A 24,394-nucleotide genomic window follows, 5' to 3' on the forward strand; every position below is an offset into this window, starting at 1 on the left:
GGATAAATAATACAAAGCCATATTATGCTACAAGTTAAAGTGTTGTTTGAGAATCACTTATTGTAACTGTAACAGATGTAATGACTAAACGTAATCAGTACCTATCTCTGGAGAATGGGATCAGTGTCTCAGTTACAGAACTGTTAGAAGGTCAGTAACGGAAAAAAGGGTGTCCTTTTCTCCAAGGAATCAGTATGCACTCTTTATGCTGGTAATGATTTTACAACGGACAGTACTCTCTTTTCACCTGTGATGCAAAGATGTTCACAGCTAAAGTGAAGATCAATTATTATGTGCAATTTCTGTTTATCAGTATGGCTAAGCATATTGTTATTCACTTAAAATTTTTGGCCAATTTTTAAACTTCCACCAAAATAAAACAGACTTACAAATAACCTACTACATAACAAGCCTTCTAATATGAGAACTTTAAGGCATTATTAAAAGACACAAGTGGACTCTGGTATTCATAGCACTCTTTAATAGTCATTAAGAAGACAAGTTCAGAGATTTCAAAGTATCTAACTTATACATTAGGAGTCAGAAAAGAAGGACAAAAACGAGGTTGTAAAGGGGTAAGAAACCACATTCAATACTTAATGGCAGGCCAATGAAAGTAGGGCATGAACTGCTGTATGTCTTGTCTTGCTCGCCGATTGTTTCCCAACATGTAACAGAAAGGAAATGTGTACTACTTTACCAGAGTTCTCAAGACAGCCTATTTCATTATGCTTGCTTGTGTTTTTGTACATTATCTGCTAGCGATGCAAGCAAACCATCCCTTGAATGTAATGTCTCAAATGAAATTATTAGCACCTCTCCCACAAACACCAACAAATGGCCTGTACTCTGTAAAAAATGTCAGTATTATGAAAGACAAAGCAAAGCTTGGAACAGTTTTTTACCCTATCCCACCACCCAAACTTGCCAATATTCTTTTTTCTTTTTTTTTAAGTTTATTTATTTATTTTTGAGAGAGCAAGAGTGTGTGAGCAGGGGAGGAGCAGAGAGAGGGAGAGAGAATCCTAAGCAGGGCCCATGCTGTCAGCACAGAGCCTAACTGGCTTGAGCTCATGAACCCTGAGATCACAACCTGAGCCAAAATTAAGAGTCTGTTGCTTCACTGACTGAGCCACCCAGGCATCTCACCAAAAATAATATTCTATAGGCAAGTGACAAAACTGGAAATTGGACTAGGTAATCTGTTCAGATTTTAAAATGCTACTTAAAAACTAACATTTTAAGCAAAATTAATGATTATATAAATAACATATTTACTGATATAATACTATTTTTTTCCTGAAAATCAATTCATATTTAGAATATTCTAAATGAGCATACTTTTCTCACAGTCTAAAGATCAGAATATATCCCAAACGTGACAGTAATTTTCTCTGATCACTTAAAACATCGTTTAAAAGGTGTATTACCAAATTATCTGATCTACTTAACTAAGTCACTTTATAGCAATTAACTGATCTTAAAGTATTATTCCAAAATCATTTTTGTTACCACATTCAAATATAAATGTACCAATTCCAGTTATACCAATGGACAAGGTACCAGGTTCGAGCACATAATTCTAAAACTAGGGCTAAAACAAAATCATTTTATAGGGAAAAAGTCATAAAGGAAAGGTCAAATTCTGATCTATCACATTAAACTTCTAAAATAGTTCCAAGATACAGCATCTAAGTCTCCGTAATGGCATATGGTTAACAAAATCACGGTTTATTTATTAACATATATACTTACCAGAAAGTACACCTTACATGAATACATTACTTTAAACAGTAAAAGTAGATAATACTGGATTTCCTTTTTGACCCTGATCCATAAACATAAAAGCTCAGTATTATACAAAGACTGAATTATAGAACAAGATAAATTTTAAAATTTTTGAGAGGATATACATTTTAAAAGTGAAAGGACTAATTAAATAATATTTTAATAATGTGGAAAGAGATAAAGAAAAACCTTATCCCACTCTACTCAATTTCTCTACACAACCCAATGTTAAATTTCAGCACCAATATCTAAAATAGTTAAGTGTTTATACCTCTAATTATTTTACTTAATCAAAAAAATACACTGTGTACCTGATACCTACTTTTTAAAAAAGACCAATTTAATGTATCAAACATGTCAATGTAAAAGAAAACTCAATCTAAATAATGTATCATCTCAATATTTTTATGAAGTTTAAGGCAGATTAGAGAACTGTGTTTAGAAGCCCAATAATCTCCATAATGGTAGAAAATAGGGGCAGTTACCCCTTTACAAATACAAGTAGCTTTTCCATCTCCAACTGTGCATTAAAAAGATTTATTCCCATCATTTCCCTCACCTATTCTTCCTTAATAATCTAAGTATATGCGTAAATGTCTATTTTCATAACAATATGATTAAAGAAAGGCATAGATAAGAAGAACAGATACTAAAAGTTCCTGGTGAAAGGGAAGCGATGTTAATTAACTTGTTTTTCTTGGCACTCTCTGTAAACAAAACACATCCTTCTATTATTATTTAGGAAAAGAATACATTTCTCAGAAGATACTTTCATAACTACTTATGAAATAAACTAGTTTCAATGATCAGCTGCACACTGGCAAAGTAAGTATCCACAGTACTTCTATTAGTGAATTTATGAAATTAGTAGTCTTATTATCAAGTACCTATGGGACTAAAATAATTTATACATGTCTTGAAATTACCATCATCCGAAATTTTATAGTGTTTGAGAAAAACATTAAAATTATTAAAATGCATAGAAGTTCAACCATATTTATATATAATATATAATATTTAGCTCAGAATATTATCAAGAAGCTACTAGCCTTTGCCCATTATTTTCAGTTATACATTATTTGTAAAGTAAAAAAAAAAAAAAAAAAAAAAAAAGTACATTCACAGGTTAAAACAAACAGATAATGAAAACTTTCATTTTGTGTTTCAGGACAGATGACAACACAGGTAACGCAATTAGAATCCCCAATTAGAATCCCCAAAAAACAACTAAGTGTTTCCACAATAATTTTTAAGAAATAAATCCGTTAATCTCATGCCAACAGATACTGGGGAAGGATAATACCAAATACTCCAACGGAACCTCATTATTTTAATAGATAATAAAGTAAACAAAGGACTAATGACAATGTGACTTACCTGAATCATTTCGTAGATAAGATGACATAGCTGGGATGAGACAAGACTGACTGAGAAGCTCCAGAAGTACAGAAGGAAGGGCGTTACTGTTCTGTACTCTACTCTCATGAGATGACTGAGCTTCCCCATTTACTGCTCCACTCACGGGATTTATGTAACTTGCAAGAACCTAAAAATAAAAATTAGAGGGTTTAAATTGGATTTTAGCTCCACATACTTTAAAAGCCCGCATTTGGTTAGATATTCAGTCTAAGTACCAAGAGTTTATATTTTCAAGTCAGTCAACGTCTTTGTTTCAAAAACAAGACTTGTTTCCCTCAGATTTTTCATAAGAGAAGGGTGTGTTCTGCACAATGTTACACTGTATATAGCTAGACATACAGAAAAAAATCCACCTAACAAGACAAACTTAAAAAAATTAGCAACAATTCTGGTATTATTTATATTACTGAATAGATTCCGTGTACAGTTTGACAGTGATCTTAGAATTTTTTACTAGAATGAGCCCATCATTCTAGAATTATAGAAAATAATGCTCAAAAACTTGGCCCATTTTAGTCAATTAGTTGATGCAGGGACTAAAGCTATTATTTAAGCACCTGCCCTTCCCAATGGTGCTGTGGGACTTTCCATACTAGTGCAACTTGCCTGATTCTAGAAGAGTCCTAAAACAATGTGAGGAATGAATAGAAGAATAAATAAATAAACAAACATTTAAATATATATATTTGAAAAAGAGAGTCCAGATATAGCATTTTAGAAGAGAAGATGACTGGAAGAAGGTAGATATGGTATATTTTCCAGTTATTGGATAATTTCGTCCTTGTCACTTTCCTCTCAGTGAAAAAGCTAATTGAGATGGAAGAAATTTAGAGTTACAAGGAGGGAAGAATAAATAATCTTTGTCCAGGGGTATTTAAATGTACTAAGAGCAAGGAGCATAATATATTTTATAACAGTAGCTGAGGATGAGTTGGATACTCATCAATACTTAAAAATCAACACAAATATAAAAAAAAAAATTTAACTATTATCACTGACAATATCAACTTTGTAAATATACCTGCAGAAGACAGGTAACATGTTCCTCTTCCAGCCTCTGTTTAGTTAAGGCTTGTTCCACATCCCATCCAGAAGCCGTAGAACCTGTTCCAAAGCCAGTCCCTTTTGCCCAATACAGCTGTTGTTCTTCTGTTGATGTAGGGTTATGAGAGCTCGATACCTGTGGCTTGTAACAAAAAATGAAAATTTCTTACTATTTGATTTTATTTATCCTCACAAATATTTATAAGTATCAACACAAATAATTTAGCTGTTATAAGAGAACAGCTGAAGTCTCCTTAAAAAAAGTAAACAAAGGATTAATTATGTGACCCAGCACTTTCATTCCTAGGTATATAACCAAAGAAATAAAAACTGACACTCAAACAAATACAGGTCCATGTGTTTTCATAGCAAGACTATTCATGATAGCCAAAAAGCCAAAACAGCACAAATGCCCACCATGAATGCATAAACAACTGTGATATATACATACATCAAAATTATTCAGCCATAAGAAGTAATGAAGTACTGATATATGCTACTTTGTAAATGAACGTCAAAAACATGCTATGTCAAAGATGACAGACACAAAGGGTAACATACTGTACAATTTTATTCATATGAAATACCCAGAGTAGGTAAATACAGAGAGATGGAACACATGGTAGCTGCCAGGGGTTAAGGGAAGGGGGAAAATGCTTATACTTAAGAATACATAAATAAAGGGGCACCTGCGTGATTCAGTCAGTTAAGCGTCCGACTTTGGCTCAGGTCACAATCTCATGGTTTGTGAGTTTGAACCCCACATCGGGCTCTGTGCTGACAGCTCAGAGCCTGGAGCCTGCTTTGGATTCTGTGTCTCCTTCTCTCTCTGACCCTCTCTTGCTCGTGCATTAATATTTAATAAATATTAAAAAAATCTTTTAAACAAAAACATATAAAAAATTTAAAATATCAGTAAAAGAGGGGGTAAAGACTTATAGTCAATGACACAAAATTAGATAGAGAAAACAGTGAAAGGAACAGGTACATGAGCCAGCTCCCTTAGGATGAATCTAGTTAAAGCATATCTTTAATTCTTTAACTGTGTCATATGTCTTTAATCGCAGTAAGATTCCTCATACTTCTAGAAGGAACAATTTTCAATTTCTTTCTTACTGAGAATGTGATGTGTAGAAAAAATCTTTTGGGAATAGGGGACATACTAAAAAAGTGAATGGTAGAGGAAAAATGACTTAGAACCACTGGTTTTATTAACATAACCTCAAACTCTGTAAAGGTCAATTCTTCATTATTATTATTGTGCAATGTAAAATTAATTATATAACAAGAATCCTCTTTTTAAAGAATTTTCATTAAATATAATACACGATGTACCCTCAAAACATTTGCAAGTATTGGTTTCAAGGGTAATTTAAAAATAATACCAATGCTTTACATTTCTTTTAATGAGGATATTCTAAAGAAGAATATTATATACAATGATACTTTCCAAAAACAGATCTGTAAAACAGTTTTATGGATCTATGACTGCAAATGTCATCTTTCATGTATTATAAGATAAACTTAAAATAAATCACAATTTCATCACATATAAAAAGTACCTGTAGAATTAACATTATTGATAAACATTTATTTTTTAAAATTTGTAATATAAATAATAACATACGCATGAAAAAAAAAAGTCAAGTTTAACGAGCTCCAACAACTTATTTAACCAGGCAGGCCAAGAATTACATCACTGCACATAAGAAATTGCCCCTATTCTATCTCCTGTTTGTGAAACCTTCAATTCCTCCACAAAGTTAATTATAATCCCAATTTTTATACTCCTTACCTTTCTTTATAATTTTACCACCTAAGCATGAAACTGTAGTCACTCTAGTTTCATTTTGTCTAATTTAGGAACATTCTATAAATGGAATGATGCTGTATAAATTCCACTTTGTGTGGCACTTTAGTTGCGCTTGTGAAATTCATCACTGCTGTTACGTGTAGTTGGCTGTAGCTGTTTACTTTCATCACCTAATAGTCTCCCATTATATAGTAGACTATAATTTGCTTATCTTTTACTGTCTCCATATTATTGTATCCATTCCAGTCATTTGTACTTTTCTGATAAAGAAACAGATCACCTTTCTCCATTTATTGGATATTTAGATACCCCCTCTTATGAAGTACTCATTCTAGTCTTTCCTCTATTTTCCCATGAGGTTTTCTGCCTTTTCCTTTTGTAATTCTTGAAGCTCTCCAAATATTCTGAATACAAGTTCTTTATCAGATACACCCAAATATAGTCTCTCATTCTATGACTTCTGTTTTCACTATCTTAATAGTGTTTCTGATGAAAAATAGTTCTTAATTTTAACATAATTGCTTTTTTCCAATGTTTTTCCCCTTATGGGTTAGTGCTTTTTAAAAATTGCTTTTAAGAAATCTTTAAAAACAAAATTTTAACATTTATTTATTTTTGAGAGACAGAGAGGGGCAGAGTATGAGCAAGGGAGGGGCAGAGAGAGAGACACACACAGAATTCGAAGCAGGCTGCAGGCTGCGAGATGTCAACACAGAGCCCGACGCCGGGCCTGAACTCACAAACCGCGAGATCACGACCTGAGCCAAAGTCGGATGCTCAACCGACTGAGCCACCCAGGCGCCCCAGAAATCTTTGTGTACTCTAAGATCATAAAGGTATGAGCATATTTTTTCCATAAAAGGGTACTATTATATTTTGTATGTGTTACATACATTTATATCTATCATCCAGTCATAATTAATTTTTGCATATAGAGTTCATTAGGGTTTAAAGTTTCATTTTTGTTCCGCAAGAATATTCAACTGACCCCACCATCATTTATTGATAAGATCGTATGTACCCCATCATGTTGTGCAGTTACTATTTTCATTTCAGGTAATCCTACATACAGGGATTTAAGTCTATTGTTTGCTGGGCTTCTATCTATCCTTGTACTAATACCACAGACTAATAACAAATTTTGATACATGATAGTATAAGCCTAATAAATATGTTCTTCTTTGAAACTGCCTTGGCTATTTTTGAGCCTCTGCCTTTCCCCCAAAAATGTTAGAATTGGCTTGTCAGATTCCTCCAAATTAAATCTGGAATGCCATCAAACACAAAGATCAATTTGATATGAAATAATACTGGGGCACAGTCAGTTATGCATCCGACTCTGGATCTCACTCAGGTCATGATCTCACAGTTCATGAGTTCTAGCCCCACATCGGGCTCTGCACTGGTGGCGTAGAGCCTGCTTGGGATTCTGTCTCTCCTTCTCTCTGCCCCTCCCCTGCTTGCACTCTCTCTCTCAAAAAAAAAAAAAAAAAAAAAAAGTATCATTGAACTGTTATATTTTTTGTGCCCATGGAAATAAACAGGGGCACAGACCTCATTTTATTAAAGTCTAGTGTTTCTTTTAAAAAGTTCAAGTATGAGTGTAAATGTCTTGCACATATTTTTTCAGATTCATTCACAGATACTTTCTCTTTTTGATGCTATTCTAAAAAATAGATTGAAAAAGCGTATCATATGCTTCTTGCTGGTATACAAAAGTAACTTATTTTTAAATACTGAACCTGGATACTGTATCCTAATTAAATTTACTTATAGCATTAATTATTTTAGAATTTTCTAAAAACATAATCAAATCATCTTGAAATAATCAGGTGGTTTTCTTTCTTCTTTCTTTCTTTTTCCCTTGTTTTACTCTTTAGCTAGAGGCACCAATTCAATAGTATGATTCTAAAGTTTGAGAAAGAAAAGGAAAAGAGATCATAGTATAAATTCAGCATATGCTGGTAAATGGGAAAGCTTCCTTAAGCTTTAAAATCTTTGTTTTTTAAGCAGATAGGTTAACCTATGGTTCCTCAAAGCACCCAATAAAGAAGAAAACACTTAGTTCATAGTTTCTCTTTCAAATATTGTTTAGGAACAAAAAAGATGTACATGAGTCTCTGAAATATTATTTCAGAAAAAACCCTATCCTGTACTCTATGAATTTAACTTAACTTTCTCACAATTGAGGTAAGTAAAACTCAACCTACCTCTGCTTGATTGAGACTAGAGTTTGGAACTCGCGGGGCATGGTGGCTCAGGGCAGAGAGGCAGACAAGGATGAGGTGTAGTGCTCCAATTTCCAATGCCATCCGCCTCAGAAGCACACCATCATCAGTGGTCAAGGGTGTGGTGCTAAACAAGCTACGAAGGACATGGAAAGGAAGAGTTGGAAGCACATTGGCTGATGGAGATTGCAGAATATGACCTATATTAAAAAAAGAGAACTCGAAATTAAAAATATTTAAGAACACAATAAGGAACAATATTCAGGGTCACAAATTAATAGTGACAATGTAACAGAAAATTATGTCATTAAATTTATTAAAAAGCAATCCAAAGACCACAGAGTATCTTAAGATTTAGTAAGTGTCTAGAAAAACTCTTTAAGACATCATGAATGTAAACAAATAAAAGCTGAAATATATTCATAGAATAATTAATCATTATTGACTATGTCAAGACTATTATAAGTCAGAACTAAAACCTAACAACTAAAATAGAAGCATTAGAAGTTCCTTACAACAGTATAAAAGTAACCTGATTGCCCTGGGAGTAGTTTTAACCATGAATAGATAAAGAGCAAAACTATTTTATTTGGTGTGTACATAATATAGTTTTCTACTATGTCTAGCTAGAATGTTAAATGCAAAAAAAAAAAAAAAAAACCAAAAACCACATATGAATGGTGGAAGAGAACCACTTCAGAAATGGGTATCAAAATTATACTTTTTATTTTTTTTATTTAAAAAAAAAATTTTTTTTTTCAACGTTTATTTATTTTTGGGACAGACAGAGATAGAGCATGAACGGGGGAGGGGCAGAGAGAGAGAGAGACACAGAATCGGAAATAGGCTCCAGGCTCTGAGCCATCAGCCCAGAGCCTGACACGGGGCTCGAACTCACGGACCGTGAGATCGTGACCTGGCTGAAGTCGGACGCTTAACCAACTGCGCCACCCAGGCGCCCCAAAATTATACTTTTTAAAAAGTATGTATGTATGTTCACGAAAAAACAAGTCTGAAATAGCGTAAAGGTAATTTTCTGCTTAGGGTTACACCTACCATGTTGTAATAGACTACCCAAATACAATGGTTCTTACCTCTCTATCTACTTAAATTAAAAAATCAGATCAAATAGGGGCACCTGGGTGACTCAGTCACTTAAGCATCTGACTTCAGCTCAGTTCAGGATCTCATGGTGTTGTGAGTTTGAGCCCCCCCATCAGGCTTACTCCTGTCAGCATAGAGCCCACTTCGGATCCTCTGTGCCCCTCTCTGCCCCTCTCCCACTCGTCCACAGGTGCGCATGTACGCGTGCCCTCTCTCTCAAAGAAATAAACATTAAAAAAAAAATCAGTTCAAATAATTAAAAATTCCTGATCTACTGAAATAGGTATATACAATTTATATGTGAAACTAAACAGGTAGGACTACACAGTATGTAGAAGCTGTAATTTAATATGTTATTACAAAAATATTTAAAACAATATCACCATTTTCAAAGATTTATTTATTCATTCATTCATTTATATATTTAGACAGAATGGGGGGAGACGGAGAGAGAAGATCCCAAGCAGGATCTGCACTGTCAGCACAGAGCCTGACACAGAGCTCGAACCCATAGGCTGTGAGATCATGACCTGAGCCAAAATCAAGAGTCAGACACTTCACTAACTGAGCCACCCAGATGCCCCAATAATATCACCATTTTTGAAGAATTCCATCAAATATGAAAATACATAGAGAAGTAGGTGCTTTATTTGGTAAAGTATGTACTTTTAATATTCAATAGTTTGAAATTCATACGTTTTTATTAAATATACTTTGTGGTGAGGATTTAATATTCTAAGTGGTATGTAACAGAGTTCACCTCCAATCAAAACCATATGATTTTATTTTATTTAATTTTTTCAATATATGAAATTGTCAAATTGGTTTCTATACAACACCCAGTGCTCATCCCAAAAGGTGCCCTCCTCAATACCCATCACCCACCCTCCCATCCCTCCCACCCCCCATCAACCCTCAGTTTGTTCTCAGTTTTTAAGAGTCTCTTATGCTTTGGCTCTCTCCCACTCTAACCTCTTTTTTTTTTTTTTTCCTTCCCCTCCCCCATGGGTTTCTGTTAAGTTTCTCAGGATCCACATAAGAGTGAAACCATATGGTATCTGTCTTTCTCTGTATGGCTTATTTCACTTAGCATCACACTCTCCAGTTCCATCCACGTTGCTACAAAGGGCCATATTTCATTCTTTCTCACTGCCACGTAGTATTCCATTGTGTATATAAACCACAATTTCTTTATCCACTCATCAGTTGATGGACATTTAGGCTCTTTCCATAATTTGGCTATTGTTGAGAGTGCTGCTATAAACATTGGGGTACAAGTGCCCCTGTGCATCAGTACTCCTGTATCCTTTGGGTAAATTCCTAGCAGTGCTATTGCTGGGTCGTAGGGTAGGTCTATTTTTAATTTTTTGAGGAACCTCCACACTGTTTTCCAGAGTGGCTACACCAGTTTGCATTCCCACCAACAGTGCAAGAGGGTTCCGGTTTCTCCACATGCTCTCCAGCATCTATAGTTTCCTGATTTGTTCATTTTGGCCACTCTGCAAAACCATATGATTTTAAAATAAAGAACAATTAGGGGTGCCTGGGTGGCTCAGTCGGTTAGGCAGCTGACTTCGCCTCAGATCATGATCTCACAGTTCACGAGTTCCAGCCCTGCTCGGGCTCTGTGCTGACAGCTCAGAGCCTGGAGCCTGCTTTAGATTCCTCTCTCCCTCTCTCTCTGCCCGTCCCCTACTTGCACTCTGTCTCTCTCTCAAAAACAATACATCAAAAAAAAGTTTTTAAATAAAGAACAATTATTAATTTCCAAATGGAATGGTCATTAACTGAAGAATCACAGGTAAACCAATAGAAAATCTACTTGCTAGGCTATCCTACATTATGACTTTTCTTTAATGTTTCCTTATATTAAATAAAACTGTCGGCCCAATGGAAACAATCACCATAGCTTTCTATTATTATTTTGTAATATTATATTACAAGATAATTGTCATGTAATGTTATTTTCCACATTCTTTTCACTTTAGTCTAAATACTGCTTCCAGATTCACTTTCTTAAAAAAGACCATCATCATAACTTGGTTCATATATTTTAATAAATCTTCATTACTATTTAGAATAAAATCTGAAGTTTAAAAAAATTTTTTTAATGTTTACTTGAGACAGAGAGAGAGAGAGAGAGAGAGAGAGAGAGAGAGAGAGAGAGAGAGAGACTGTGAGTGGGCAAGGGGCAGACAGAGAGGGAGATACAAAATCCAAAGTAGGCTCCCAGCTCTGAGCTGTCAGAACAGAGCCTGATGCAGGGCTTGAATCCATTAACTCCAAGATCATGATCTGAGCTGAAGTAGGACGCTTAACCAACTGAGCCACCCAGGCGCCCTAAAACCTGAAGTTCTTACTAAGACTTTCCATGATCTGTTATCAATAATAATAGCTTTTATTTTTTTTTTTTTAATTTTTATTTATTTTTGACAGAGAGAGAGAGACAGAGCATGAGCGGGGGAGGGGGAGAGAGAGAGAGGGAGACACAGAATCCGAAACAGGCTCCAGGCTCCAAGGTGTCAGCACAGAGCCCGACGCGGGGCTCGAACTCACGAACTGTGAGATCATGACCTGAGCCGAAGTCGGATGCTCAGCCGACTGAGCCACCCAGGCGCCCCAATAATAATAGCTTTTAAAATGAGCACTCAGTGTTGTTTCTTATGTAAATTTTCATCAGCCAACTTATCCTCTCTCATATGATCTGGGCACACAAACACTGCTCAAATCATCTTTCTAGCTCATTTCAGCCTAAATAGATGTTATCCTTCAACACGCTACTAAAAACTAACATAGCACTTTTTCACATAGCTGGGTAGTAAGGAAACAGTCTCATACCTGTGAGCCTTCACAAGACTGTGCTTGCAAGGCATTTGTAACTTAAGTCTACACTTACATATACTGCTTATTGCTATTACTGGAAAACAGGAGAACATTAGCTACGTGAGGGCAGGGTCTAAATATCTGCTTCATCTTTAAATGCCTCCAATGATGCCCAGCAGTTTGTAAACAGTGAATACGTTTTGAATGAATAAAGAAATGAAAATAAAGACTCTTTAGGACTTACTATGTGTATCATTAGTATGAAACCACCGACAATAAATCTAGTAGCAGGCACTGATCTGAGTAACTTTTATGCACTCTAGAATTCATTAGTAATTCTAAACACTTACTTCCTTCTCCATCATCTGTCACTCCCAATACCAGTCGAAGAAGGCACTGGGCATGTTTTCTCTCTTTCAGTAGCACTTCAGCATAGCCCGGAAGACGAAGAAATAATCCAAAAGCGGCCAAAGAATGGGCAGGTATGGGAGACATGGTCTGTACTGCTGACTTGATAGGTGGAGGTTCAGCTGCAATGGTTTCTGGTGCTTCATAAACTAATTCCCCTGATTGTTCAATGGTCACCCATTCGAACTGATCGCTATCTTTTGGCTTTTCCTGAGTGGTAGAAGTTACAACTGGAGCACTTACCTAAAGAAAAAAGAAATTTTTTGTCTGGCCATTTGTGTGTTTCAACATCAGGTTCAAATTAAAGACCTGACTTTAAATGATCTCTATAAAATACAGAAATAAAATATAGGAATAAAAGGATCAATAATGGGGCCTGTTTTTACAAAGTTTCCAAAAATCAGGAATTAAACGATGTCATGAGTATGGTGGGATCTGCCAAATATCTTTACTTTAAAGTTAGATACATACATACATACATTTATTTATAAATAAAGTTACTATTTTATCTTTTGTAATTAGTCAAGAGTATGTAGACAGAGTCTTTGAGGCTATATAAATATCTTGTTTCTTTCTCACCAAACTTCGAACAATCAGCATTTTTAAAATTCTTGCCTGAAATAATAATTACTACAGTGGTTGCTAAATGGTGGCTTTCTATCATTCCTTCTACATTTATTAGTCAGCCACAACTGTGAGTAAAAACATTCCCATCTTCTCCACCTATTTACTCATTCATTTGTTAATCTACCTCAGAATGGAACTAGGGTCTTTGCAGATGCAATCAAGTTAAGATGACATCATACTGGATCAGAGTGGACCCTAAATCAATGACAAGTGTCCTTATGAGGAGAGGGAGACACAGAGACACACAGATCAACACAAGAAAGATGGCCAAGTGAAAATGTAGGTAGAAATTGGAGTAATGCAGCCACAAGCCAACAAATCCCAAGGGCCAGCAACCAGCAGAGCCTAAGAAGAGACAAGGATGGTTCTTCCCCAGAGCCTGCACAGGGACCATGGGTCTGGGGACAACTTAGTTTCAGACTTAACAGCTTCTTACAACGTCAAAGAATAAATTTCGGTTGTTTTAGGCCATCCAGCTGATGGTACTTTGTTACAGCAGCTCCAGGAAACTAATGTATATACTTAGTACATGAAATTAGAGAATAATTCCCCTACTTCATTCAGTAAATATCCAGTGCTTTGTATTTACAACTTTCTATGTGCCACACTCCCCCTTATTAACAGAGGAGCACTGAAAGCACATCAATAAGCTCATCAGTAACAGCAACATTAATTAACAGTAAAGAGGTTAAAGCAATTATGTTTTTAAAACTGCCTGAAATGGAAATGGTACCTAAAACAGGAAAAAAGTTAAGCAGTATTTGGGTAGCAGTATACACTACTGCCTTACTCTCCCATTTCCAGTAACATCTGTAATTAATATCAAGCCTCAAGAAGCACAGAAATAAAAATATTACAGCATGATGACCATAAAATCAAGGAAAATGCTGCAGTGTAATGAGTCTGGCAAATGTACTTGATCTTCAGCATTTCTTCGGTACCAACAAATTCTCACAAAGCTCTCTGTACAGACTGACCTGTGAAAGATTTATAGGGTGCTCGAAGACTGTAAGGGAAAGGGTACTCCCCAAAAGTTAACACAAGTAAGTATTTTTAAAAAGCAAAAAAAGAACAAAGGGCTTTGCCATGGAATTATATATTCAGTTAGGAATTTATCTTACTTGTTGAATTACTTCTGGATATAGCATCGGTAGTCGTTCTGCAATAAGAGCCAGTCCACCCATTCCTGCAAAAACTTGCAATGGTGACTGGATGGGACAGGTTTCAAGTAAAGATTCATCCAATACTCCATCCATACATTCATCACTTGGAGTGAGAGCCTCATCTTCTGGACAGCTACCAAGTAAGTCTCCATGATCTAGAAAGTAAATTACAAATAACAGGTAAAAAAAGGTCTGTTTTTATAATAATTTTTCGTGTACAAGGATATTATTGTCACCTCTCTACTCAACAAAACAGCATCAGTATGTTACTCAGAAAGAGCTTTAAGGCTGGATACTACAATAATCTTTAAATGACTTCTGACGCTGCCTCTTAATAGTCCTGCTACTCAAAGTAAAAGCTTTTGAAATATAGACTTTCAGGTCCCACCCTGGACCTACTGAGTAAGAGTATGCATTTTAACGATGTTCTGTAGGTAACTTGTAATCAATCATACTGAAGTTTGAGAAGTACTGTCCTTTAGGGCATATTATAAGACATATTCTATGTAAAAATAAGTCAGTTTGCAGAGATTCAAAGCAAATACTAATATATGTACATCATGTTCTGAAGTATCCCATTAAGAAAAACTGAATACTAACAGACTTCCCATAATGAAAACTAAAAGTTATACCATATTGGTTAACTCTGAATCACTCACAAAGGAAAACCAAAAGATTAGTATGTTTACAAATGATCAGACTGTATAAATACTAAAAACCCAACCACATAAAACAAATAATCCTGCTGAAAACTAAGCAAAGGCAATATTCTAAGATTTACTAAAGAATGCAAAATGCTAGAGGCACCTAGGTGACTCAGTAGGTCATGATCTCATGGTTCGTGGGTTCAAGCTCCGTGTTGTTAGGGCAGAGCCTGCTTGGGATTCTTTCTTTCCCTCTCTGCCCACTCCCCACCCCACTGGTGCTCACTCGCTCTCTCACTCTCCAAATAAATAAACTCCAAAAAAATGCTTAAAAAAAAAAAAAAAGAATGCAAGAGGCAAATAATAAATCAAAGCATATGTGCTCATAAAGTGATGCTGTAAGAAAAATTAAGATTAATTTTCAGTGAAAACAATAGCAATTTGTTATGTTTACAAATCAAGTCAGTCATAAAGAACAAGACCTCATTAACTTGACAGAATAAAAACAAAGATAAATGAAGTCATGAGCTACAGAAATCCCTACTTCTCAGATCACAGACTGCAAGGGATCATCATATACATACCTTTTTCAGGATGTAACCTTTTAAAAGAATCTGTTTTTGACAGACTTGGGTCTGTGATAACTCTAGATCCCAATTTAACAGTCAGATCTATTGAGCGGTAACCTTGAGGAAGTTTTCGGTCATACAGGAGAGTTAAAAGTTGGGCAAGCGTCATTTCAGCTGGCAATGGCTGGCCTAAAAATGACATAACTAAGTTAAACCTGGAATCCAAGAGGGAAATATTTACTTGGTTTGATTAAGTCAATTAGTTACTTTTTTACTGAACTATATGTACAGCGTCTGATTCTGACACCAGTTTAAAAACAATTTGAAATTAGCACATGGAACGTTTACAGAAATCTATTTCTGACACATATGTCAGAAATTCTGACACAGAACAATAATGTCTGTAGAAAGCATTAGTCACAAACCAAATCCCACCAAGATCTCATGAGATACAGCAAGATACAAAGAAACAAACATTCCTAGCCATCAGGGGTTGGCAAAATCTTCTTCCTGAAGGACCAGATGATAAATATTTTAATCTATGAAGACCATACAGTCTCTGCTGCAACCACTACCACTACCACTGTGGCATGAAAACAGCTATGGGCAACGCACAAATAAATGGGCACAGCTGTCATTTCGATAAAACTTTATATCCAGTCTACTGGCCATAGTTTGTTGATCTCTGCAATAAATCAGTAACATAAAGGTAAGAAGGAAAATATGGCTAAGAAGGAATAGTTGGCAATTGGATTTTAAGAATAAAGCACAAAAATGGAGACAAATTGGGTATCACCTTGACCAAGAGAAAGTATACTGGTCAAAGATTATGTTTTAGCTAGAGAGAAAATACTGCTTAACTCTCAGTGGTACATCAATGACTTCTACTACCATAACGACTTCTTCAAAATCTGCCTCACGCTCCTTCCTATATAACTTTTTATGACCTCTTTAAAACATTAGTTTTACTGATATTATAGCACACTGACAGCAAAATTTAAGACGATAGTAAAGTATAAATATGCAACATTATAATGTTAAAAAGAGCATGTAAAAGGTTACCTCTTCTTTTCTTCTCATTTTTCTGAGAGGGAGCTGTATGGACAAAGTCTCACTAACTCATGTACCTCATCAAGAGCACTTGATTAAACAGGAGTCTGAGTGTGGTGATTACACGTCTTTATAATTTTTTGTATTTTTCAATATTGTGAACATTACCCGCCAAGAGTTTGTGGAACAGGTGAAACACTGGGACAGTAATTATTTTGTTGGCAGCCTCTGCTCCTGAAGAAGCACTTCCTATTTTATCAGGAATTGTCCTCCCTCTCCTGGATGGTGGACGTGGTGGTGTAGCTGACACAGCCCGTTTGGATTGGGATTTCAGCCCTAAAAGAATCAGGAAGATTCTATATCAGTCAACACACAATGAAATAAAAGCGTATTTCTACAATATTTTTAAATAGCATCACATTCCTAACTAATGCCAAAAGGGAGAAATGTTTCTTCTGATTTTATATCTGATCTTCCAATTCTATTTGTCCTTCATGACATACCATGAATTTTGGCTTCATGTTCGTTAACTATTCTCCAAGAAAGTAAAAAATAACGCTAAATTCTATTGTTCTATTTCTCTGAGATAGAAATAAAATCCATCATCTCCTATTTGAGGAGTAAAGTAATACAGACTAAGCCTTATCTTTTGAACTAAAATCACTTCATTTATAAGAAAATATCCTCCAAAATTACCAGTTGTCTTGGTCATTTTGTCTTCCTCAATTACCTGATAGTACAATTCTCTTGTGTACTGTCAAGCTTAAATGGAGTATCTATAGGATTCACACATGTTCAGTATCTGATGAAATACAGTAAGCTTTGGACATTAATAGATTTCAGGTGTAATGTTTTTACATCCAGTATTATGACATCATTTTAAGTCAGCTTTTTGCATTAACACCTTTTATTACATGAAGTTCCTAGAGTATATATTATTATATTTTATATAAAATCCAAACAAAAATCAAGATTATAAAAAACAGAGAGCATACCTGAAGCAACAACAACACTGTAATTGTCCTGAAATCCATTTTCTGCCTTAACTTTTTCTTTCTCTTCATGGTTTTTCTTTTCTTTGTCATCTTTCTGTTCACTAATTAGTTTAGCAGTGATACTTGGTGTATCTGTAAGAAAATATTACCTAAAATACACTGCTTTTCAAAATCATTAAGAAGGAAGCTAACCATTTTAGACAAGGATTAAACAAGATTTTATCATTAATATGAAGGCAATGTAAACTGATTTAGGAAAAACTGATGAGGTAAAGCCTGATATTCAATCCTTGCTGATACCAATGAAAGGGAATCACCACTGTTCATAAGCCAGGACACTTAAATTATTATCTCTAGAAAATATTACATTACAATAGTATTACCTCTTGAGGCAATGAAAAACCACTACCATTAAATTTCTTTTATTGTAGGCACAGTTCAGTGTATTTGCAACAAACATGTAATTTGGTCCTCACAACATGCATATTAAGAAAGAATATTATTTTCAAAATAAGGAAACAGCCTGTAGCAAGGCTACGATACAACTTGTAAATGACAAATACACAATTCGAGGTGAGGGCTCATCCTAAAGCATTATGGTAGATTTCTTATTCTACAAATGGGAATAGAAAGGAACAAGTTTCAATAATGAAGATTTGTTTTGCTATTTTTAGTTAGGAAGCTTAGCTACTTTAAGAACGAATATTAAGCACTTTGTTAAACTCTCAATATTTTCTTTCATTAATCTGGAATATGGCAAGCTATTAAACATCAAGAAATGAATAACTAAAATGATCTGATTTGGCCATTAAGAAATCCAAAAACCTGGATGAACTTAGAAGTGACTTTCACCAGTGTGGATATGTTATACAGATTCTCTTTGCACTTTTCTAACTCACACAATTGTGATCTAATGCTTTTTTAATGTTAAAAAGGTGAAACAATTAAAATGATAAAATAGTACGTTTTCATTATCTCCTAAGTTGTGCTTTCTTTGAACGTCTGAAAAATACCCCTGTGATGTCAATTTCTGAAGTTCCTTCCTAACCACAGTCTGCCTTTAGAGTTTCCGTTTCTTGTGTGAAATCTGAAAATTCTGTAAATACCATAAAATACATAATGCAAAAATACATTTACTTTATTACAAAGGCAAAAACAGTTAGAAAGCCTAAATAAAATACTTTAAAAAAATCACAAAATTAATTCAACGCATAATCAGGAAAACCAGTAAAGATCATTAGGTGATAAGAACTTACATAGTGTCATACCAATAAATGTCAAATACTAAAAGGTATCAGTAAAAAACATTCTTCTCAATAGTCTGTTTAAAATTGTTCTAGGGGCAGGGCACCTGGGTGGCTCAGTTGGTTGAGCATCCGACTTCGGCTCAGGTCATGATCTCACAGTTCGTGAGTTCGAGCCCCGCGTCGGGCTCTGTGCTGACAGCTTGGAGCCTGAGGCCTGCTTCAGATTTTGTGTCTCCCTCTCTCTCTGCCCCTCCCCTGCTCATGCTTTGTCTCTCTCTGTCTCAAAAGTAAACAAAACATTTAAAAAAATATATTAAAATTGTTCTAGGGGCACTTGGGTGGCTCAGTTGGTTAATGGTCCAACTCTTGATTTCAGCTCAGGTCACAATCTCATGGTTTGAGAGATAGAGCCCCATGTCAGGCTCTGTACTGAGAGCATGGAGCTTGCTTAGGATTCTCTCTCTGCCTCTCCCCCACTTGTGCACATGCGCCCTCTGTCTCAATAAATAAATAAACATGAAAAAAAATTTTTCATGTTTATGAACTGACTGGGTGGTTCAGTCAGTTAAGCGTCTGACTTCCGCTCAGGTCATAATCTCGTGGCTTGTGAGTTCAAGCCCCACGTTGGGTTCTGTGCTGACAGATCAGAGCCTGGAACCTACTTTAGATTCTGTGTCTCCCTCTCTTTGCCCCACCCTTGCTCACACTCTGTCTCTGTTAGTCTCTCTCTCTCTCTCAAAAATAAACATTTAAAAACAATTTTTTTAACTAAAAAAAAAAAAAACTGTTCTAGTTTGGATTACCACTTCTAATCAAGATGAAATAACAAAACCAGATTTACTCTACTACCTGAAATAACTAAAAACTAGGAAAATACATTAAACAGTTTTCACACAATGGCCATCAGGAAGGCCACAGAGTGATGCCTAGGTGAGTGGAAACTAAAGAGGTGAGCTCTAGGACTGCTCCAGCTCATTGCTAGAGTTTCCCAGGCCATAGATCGGCACAACTCAGAAGTCATCCAAGGTAAGGATACGGACTGGGACTCCAGGAAGACAAAGATGGCTGGCTGCAGTTTTTAAGTCACATTGCTAGGGAGGAGAGATCTGCAGAGAGAAAGAGCTCCAGAGATCTACAGTCTCCTCTGGGTCTCTAGCGCATACAGATGAGCATTATATATGAGGAAACCACCAAAAGCCAAGTTAAGTACTTCTCAAAAGGGGACCAACCCCAGAGTCTAAAATAAGGGCTGTAATATTTAGTGTTCTCAATGCCTAGTGAATTCCTAATATTTCTCAGATGGGTATTACCTCAGTAGTGAGGCCCAAGTAGCCTTAGACTTTCATTTTCAAATGTGGTACCCTACTTCTATTTCAATATAGTACCTTTTCAAAATTAAATTCATTAAAAACTTAGTTCCTTAGTCTCACCAAACACATTTCATGTGCTCAACAGCTACCGTACTAGACAGTACAAGTTTATTAAAAATGTCCATCATCACAAATAAGTTCTGCCTTAGTTTAAAAGGTGCTCTGTTCCTAATTAATAACATTTAAAAGCTAGATCTAAAAGAAGCAATCCATTTCCAAGTAATATAACTTTGTCCCAGAACAAAATAAAAAATATTTATTAAACTACAAAAATATCCAGCACCCAAAAAGTAAAAAAGTAGAAGTCCAATAAAATTTTCCAGGCAAATAAAGAAGCAATAGTATACAATCCATAATGAGGAACAAATAATCAACATAAACATGTTTAAAGGAAAGCTTATACACTTTAAAAAAGGACAAGGAGATATTAAAAAAGAACAAATTAGTAGGCACTACAGAGGAACAGAACTGAAGACAGAGCAATATAAATTATCCAAAAATTTTAAACAGAGGGGGGGAAAAGAGGCAGGGGGTCAGGGTGGGGGGAATGAGGAGAGCTTCAGTGAGCTATGGAAGAACTTCAAGAGGCCTAATAAATGTGTAACCTGAATTACTCTACGTGAAGAGAGAAGCAGAGACAGAAAATATGAGAAAATATTTGTAAAAAAAATGTCCAAATATGATGGAATCTATACACCCAGATTCAAGAAAGTCAACAAACCCACATCATAAGCAGCAAGAAACCACAAGGCATATAACAAATTGCTTAAAAGCAATGACAGAAATTTGTAAAAGCAAAGATACTGACACATAACTATATTATTTGAAAGCAATGTAGTCAAAAGCTATGGGAAGTGGGTAAAATTATTAATTTTGGATTACTTGTTTTTATACATATTGATAAAATATATATGCACATGTAAATATATCATACCAAGTATGGCTAAAGATCATAATACACTTTAAAGGACCAAAGCATTGCTAAATACAGGTTAAATTAGCACTTGCAAATTTTCCATGTTTGCTCAGAATGACTCTTTGTCTGACTTTTTACTAGGAGTAGTATTCTTAGGAAGTAATCAATTTATTTTTTAAATTTGTAGGTAATAAAGGTCATTACTCTTAATGACCTAATAAGACATTTTAGAAAACAGTATTCCTTTATAGTGAAGAAAAAGAAAAATATTAAATTTCCAGTTATTTTGTAATATAATGTCTATACTTTCCCATGATCAATAGGAAATAGCAATAACTGAACTTCAGTACTCTTGCCCACTTCTCCTTCTTTCATTTAATTAATTATTCATTTTTTTCTTCGTCACGCACAAGGAACAATTTCAAGGCTATGATACAAAAAAAGTCTATAAAATCAAATTTTCAAAGTTTAGCTGTAACAAGATATGGCAGACATTTTCAAATAAGAACAAATGTTATTTATACAATTATAATAGTATTTGAACATTTTATTGTTAAACTTATAAAAAGAAAAGAATTATATAGTATTATGTACATACTTGTGTGGCTGCAGTGACTAAAACCAAGAAAGAATCTTTTCTACCTTATTTTCTCATAGCGATCACATCCATTCACATGGTTTAACTTACCATCTATGGATGGTAACAACTCCCAAATCTCTTCAACCCAGTTTTTTTCTAAGCTTAGAAATTACAAAATAAGCTTTGTATTTCCCACTGATACATGGACATCAGCTTTTTTCTGAGATACTCCTAAGTTCCCAGCTATAGTACTTAGGCACTCCCTTCTAATGCATACAGATAGAAACATACTTACATTTATATTAGAATGCAAACATTCTTAAATTTCATTTACTTTTTAAACAGCATAAGTAAGACCCTAATATTGAGGGGCAGGGTACAGGTCTTGCTTACTCTTACAGCCTGAGGACTTACACATAGAAAGTGCTCAATCAATTCACTCACTGATTTCATTCTCAAGATTTCTGAGAGGCAATCAAACTATCTACAGGCAATCAAACTATCTACAGTTGATCTGCATTCTGCCATCAAAACTGCTTATATTTTAATATAATACAAACCTGTCTTTTAATAACCTGTATACTGTTTAAAGTCATCATCTTAGAATACAGGCAGGAAGCCTAGGGGATAATTTCTCTCTGCTTTCTTCACTATTATAAATAAAAAGGTCACCAATCAAGTCTACCTACTTCATTTTCATCTCCTGACCATTCATTTCTTCCTGAGATCTAGTAAATATTTATTATTTAGAATCCTGTTATCCAACCTAATAGCCTGCAAATCACCTATTACAAAAAAGCCCTACGGTTTATTGTGAAAAAATTCCATCAATGGCTTCCCAAGGCTTGTCAACATTTCCAACTGTCCATTCTGTCAATTCTCCACACAACACACACCACAGCAAAAGAACTATGGGTGCTAGAAGGCAGCGCACATACACTTTCTCCTTTATCAGCTTCTTTCTCATGCTTGAAAATGTAAAGACATACTGACCTTTCTATTCATGAAATGGTTGCTGAGTGAGTAGATGCAGTAAAATAAAGTTACAAAACATAATAAAAATTTTATATAATGTAACATAAAGTTAAAAAAAAATTTTAATACTTAAATCTGACTTGCCTGACACTCTGTCAAGAACTTCTGATAATGTTGTTGAGACCGGCAAATGAAGTGTACGGAACTTATGGCCTGCTCCATACATTGGATGTTGGATGACATGGCTTGTAGCATTAATTCTACCTTTATACAGCTGAAAATTCAAAAGAAATCAAGAAGTGATTTTTTGGAAACATGTATCATTACAAAACAATTTCAAAAGTTTTTCTAAAAGAATAAAAAGTGTAAATACACACAAAATATAAAGAGTATATTTTATATATTTTTGAAAGTATGGTACATTTGAAGGGTGCCTGGGTAGCTCAGTCAGTTAAGCATCCAACTTTGGCTCAGGTCATGATCTTGTGGTTTGTAGGTTTGAGCCCCACATCGGGCTCTGTGCTGACAGCTTGAAGCTTGGAGCCTGCGTTGAATTCTGTGTCTCCCTCTCTCTCCGTCCCTCCCCCACTCATGCTTTCTCTCTCTCTCTCTCTCTCTCTCCCCCTCTCCCTCTCCCTCCCTCCCTCAAAAAGCAGCATTAAAAAAATTTTTTTTTAAATGTGGCACATTTGACATCTGAATTGTTGCTCAACTTTCGTATTAGCACCACTGTACCTAATAATCTGTCACTCTTTCCTCCAACCAAATTATACTTTTCATGGTAGTGTATAATTAGGCTATTTATCACATGAAGCGTTATCCAAAACAGACTTGTAAGTCCTATCATTAAGTACCAAGGTTGTTCTAGTTTCAGTTTGCTATTTTAGAAATTAGGATGTAGAGGTAACTGCAGATTCTGATATGAAATTATAGAATATCTTTATACACAGCTAATATTAAGATTTAATTTAACTGTTAAAATACTCACTGGACAGGGAGACTGAAGAAACATTGTCACTTTCTCATCCTCCAGCATCAATTGCAAAAACAATCTACGTATAAACCCTGAAATGTTTCCTGATGTTGGAAGGTTCCCTCTTTGAGGAGACGTTTGAAAAAGTTCACAGAGGACCTGGCAAGTAAAGAGATTTAAAAATTAAGTGCACTATTTATCTGCAGCTGTGTACTTTCAAGAAAAAAAAAAAGATTATCCCCAGAGAAAATTTCTGTGGATAAACTACTACTACAGGGTTTTCACATAAATACCTGGTGTAACCAACTTACTTTCAACTTGAGTCAATATGAATGTGCTTACAATGCAATAAAAATTATGAAAAAAGGGTATTAAAAATATCAAACAAAGCCTTAACAAGAAGCTGAGAGATGATAATTAAGCCAGAAAGCAGTAAGACACAAAAGTTTCAGGCTACCCAGAGGTACAAACCAGATTTTCAAATTCTCATATCCATGACCTTGGTTAAAATTGATAATTTAGACATTTCCTTTAATTAGGCATATTAAGCAGATCAAGTTTGGCAATAATTAAATACTTTAGACACTCAAGTATCTTGCTATCCTTCTCAATAAAGTTAAATCATTCAGTATTTCTTGAAAATTATGTTAACTGTCTC

General features: G+C 35.0%; 1 protein-coding gene across 9 annotated transcripts in view; it reads right to left on the bottom strand.

The window, feature by feature from the left end:
• BIRC6 (baculoviral IAP repeat containing 6) overlaps positions 1-24,394 on the bottom strand; it is a 226,587-nt gene that overhangs the window by 57,242 nt on the left and 144,951 nt on the right. For all 9 annotated transcript variants that reach the window (XR_007150730.1, XM_047851564.1, XM_047851566.1 and 6 more), the window contains 10 exons: positions 23,752-23,895; positions 22,908-23,037; positions 17,676-17,807; positions 16,849-17,016; positions 15,646-15,819; positions 14,376-14,572; positions 12,570-12,870; positions 8,275-8,492; positions 4,229-4,393; positions 3,166-3,334 (listed from right to left, as the gene is read on the bottom strand). Coding sequence is in view for 8 of the 9 variants with exons in the window: in XM_047851564.1 (XP_047707520.1) it covers positions 3,166-3,334; positions 4,229-4,393; positions 8,275-8,492; positions 12,570-12,870; positions 14,376-14,572; positions 15,646-15,819; positions 16,849-17,016; positions 17,676-17,807; positions 22,908-23,037; positions 23,752-23,895 (1,798 nt within the window). In the remaining variant the exon portion in view is untranslated. The remainder of the gene's footprint in view (positions 1-3,165; positions 3,335-4,228; positions 4,394-8,274; positions 8,493-12,569; positions 12,871-14,375; positions 14,573-15,645; positions 15,820-16,848; positions 17,017-17,675; positions 17,808-22,907; positions 23,038-23,751; positions 23,896-24,394) is intronic.

Source organism: Prionailurus viverrinus, chromosome A3 (assembly GCF_022837055.1).
Source record: "Prionailurus viverrinus isolate Anna chromosome A3, UM_Priviv_1.0, whole genome shotgun sequence".
In the NCBI taxonomy this organism is placed as follows: Eukaryota; Metazoa; Chordata; class Mammalia; order Carnivora; family Felidae; genus Prionailurus; species Prionailurus viverrinus.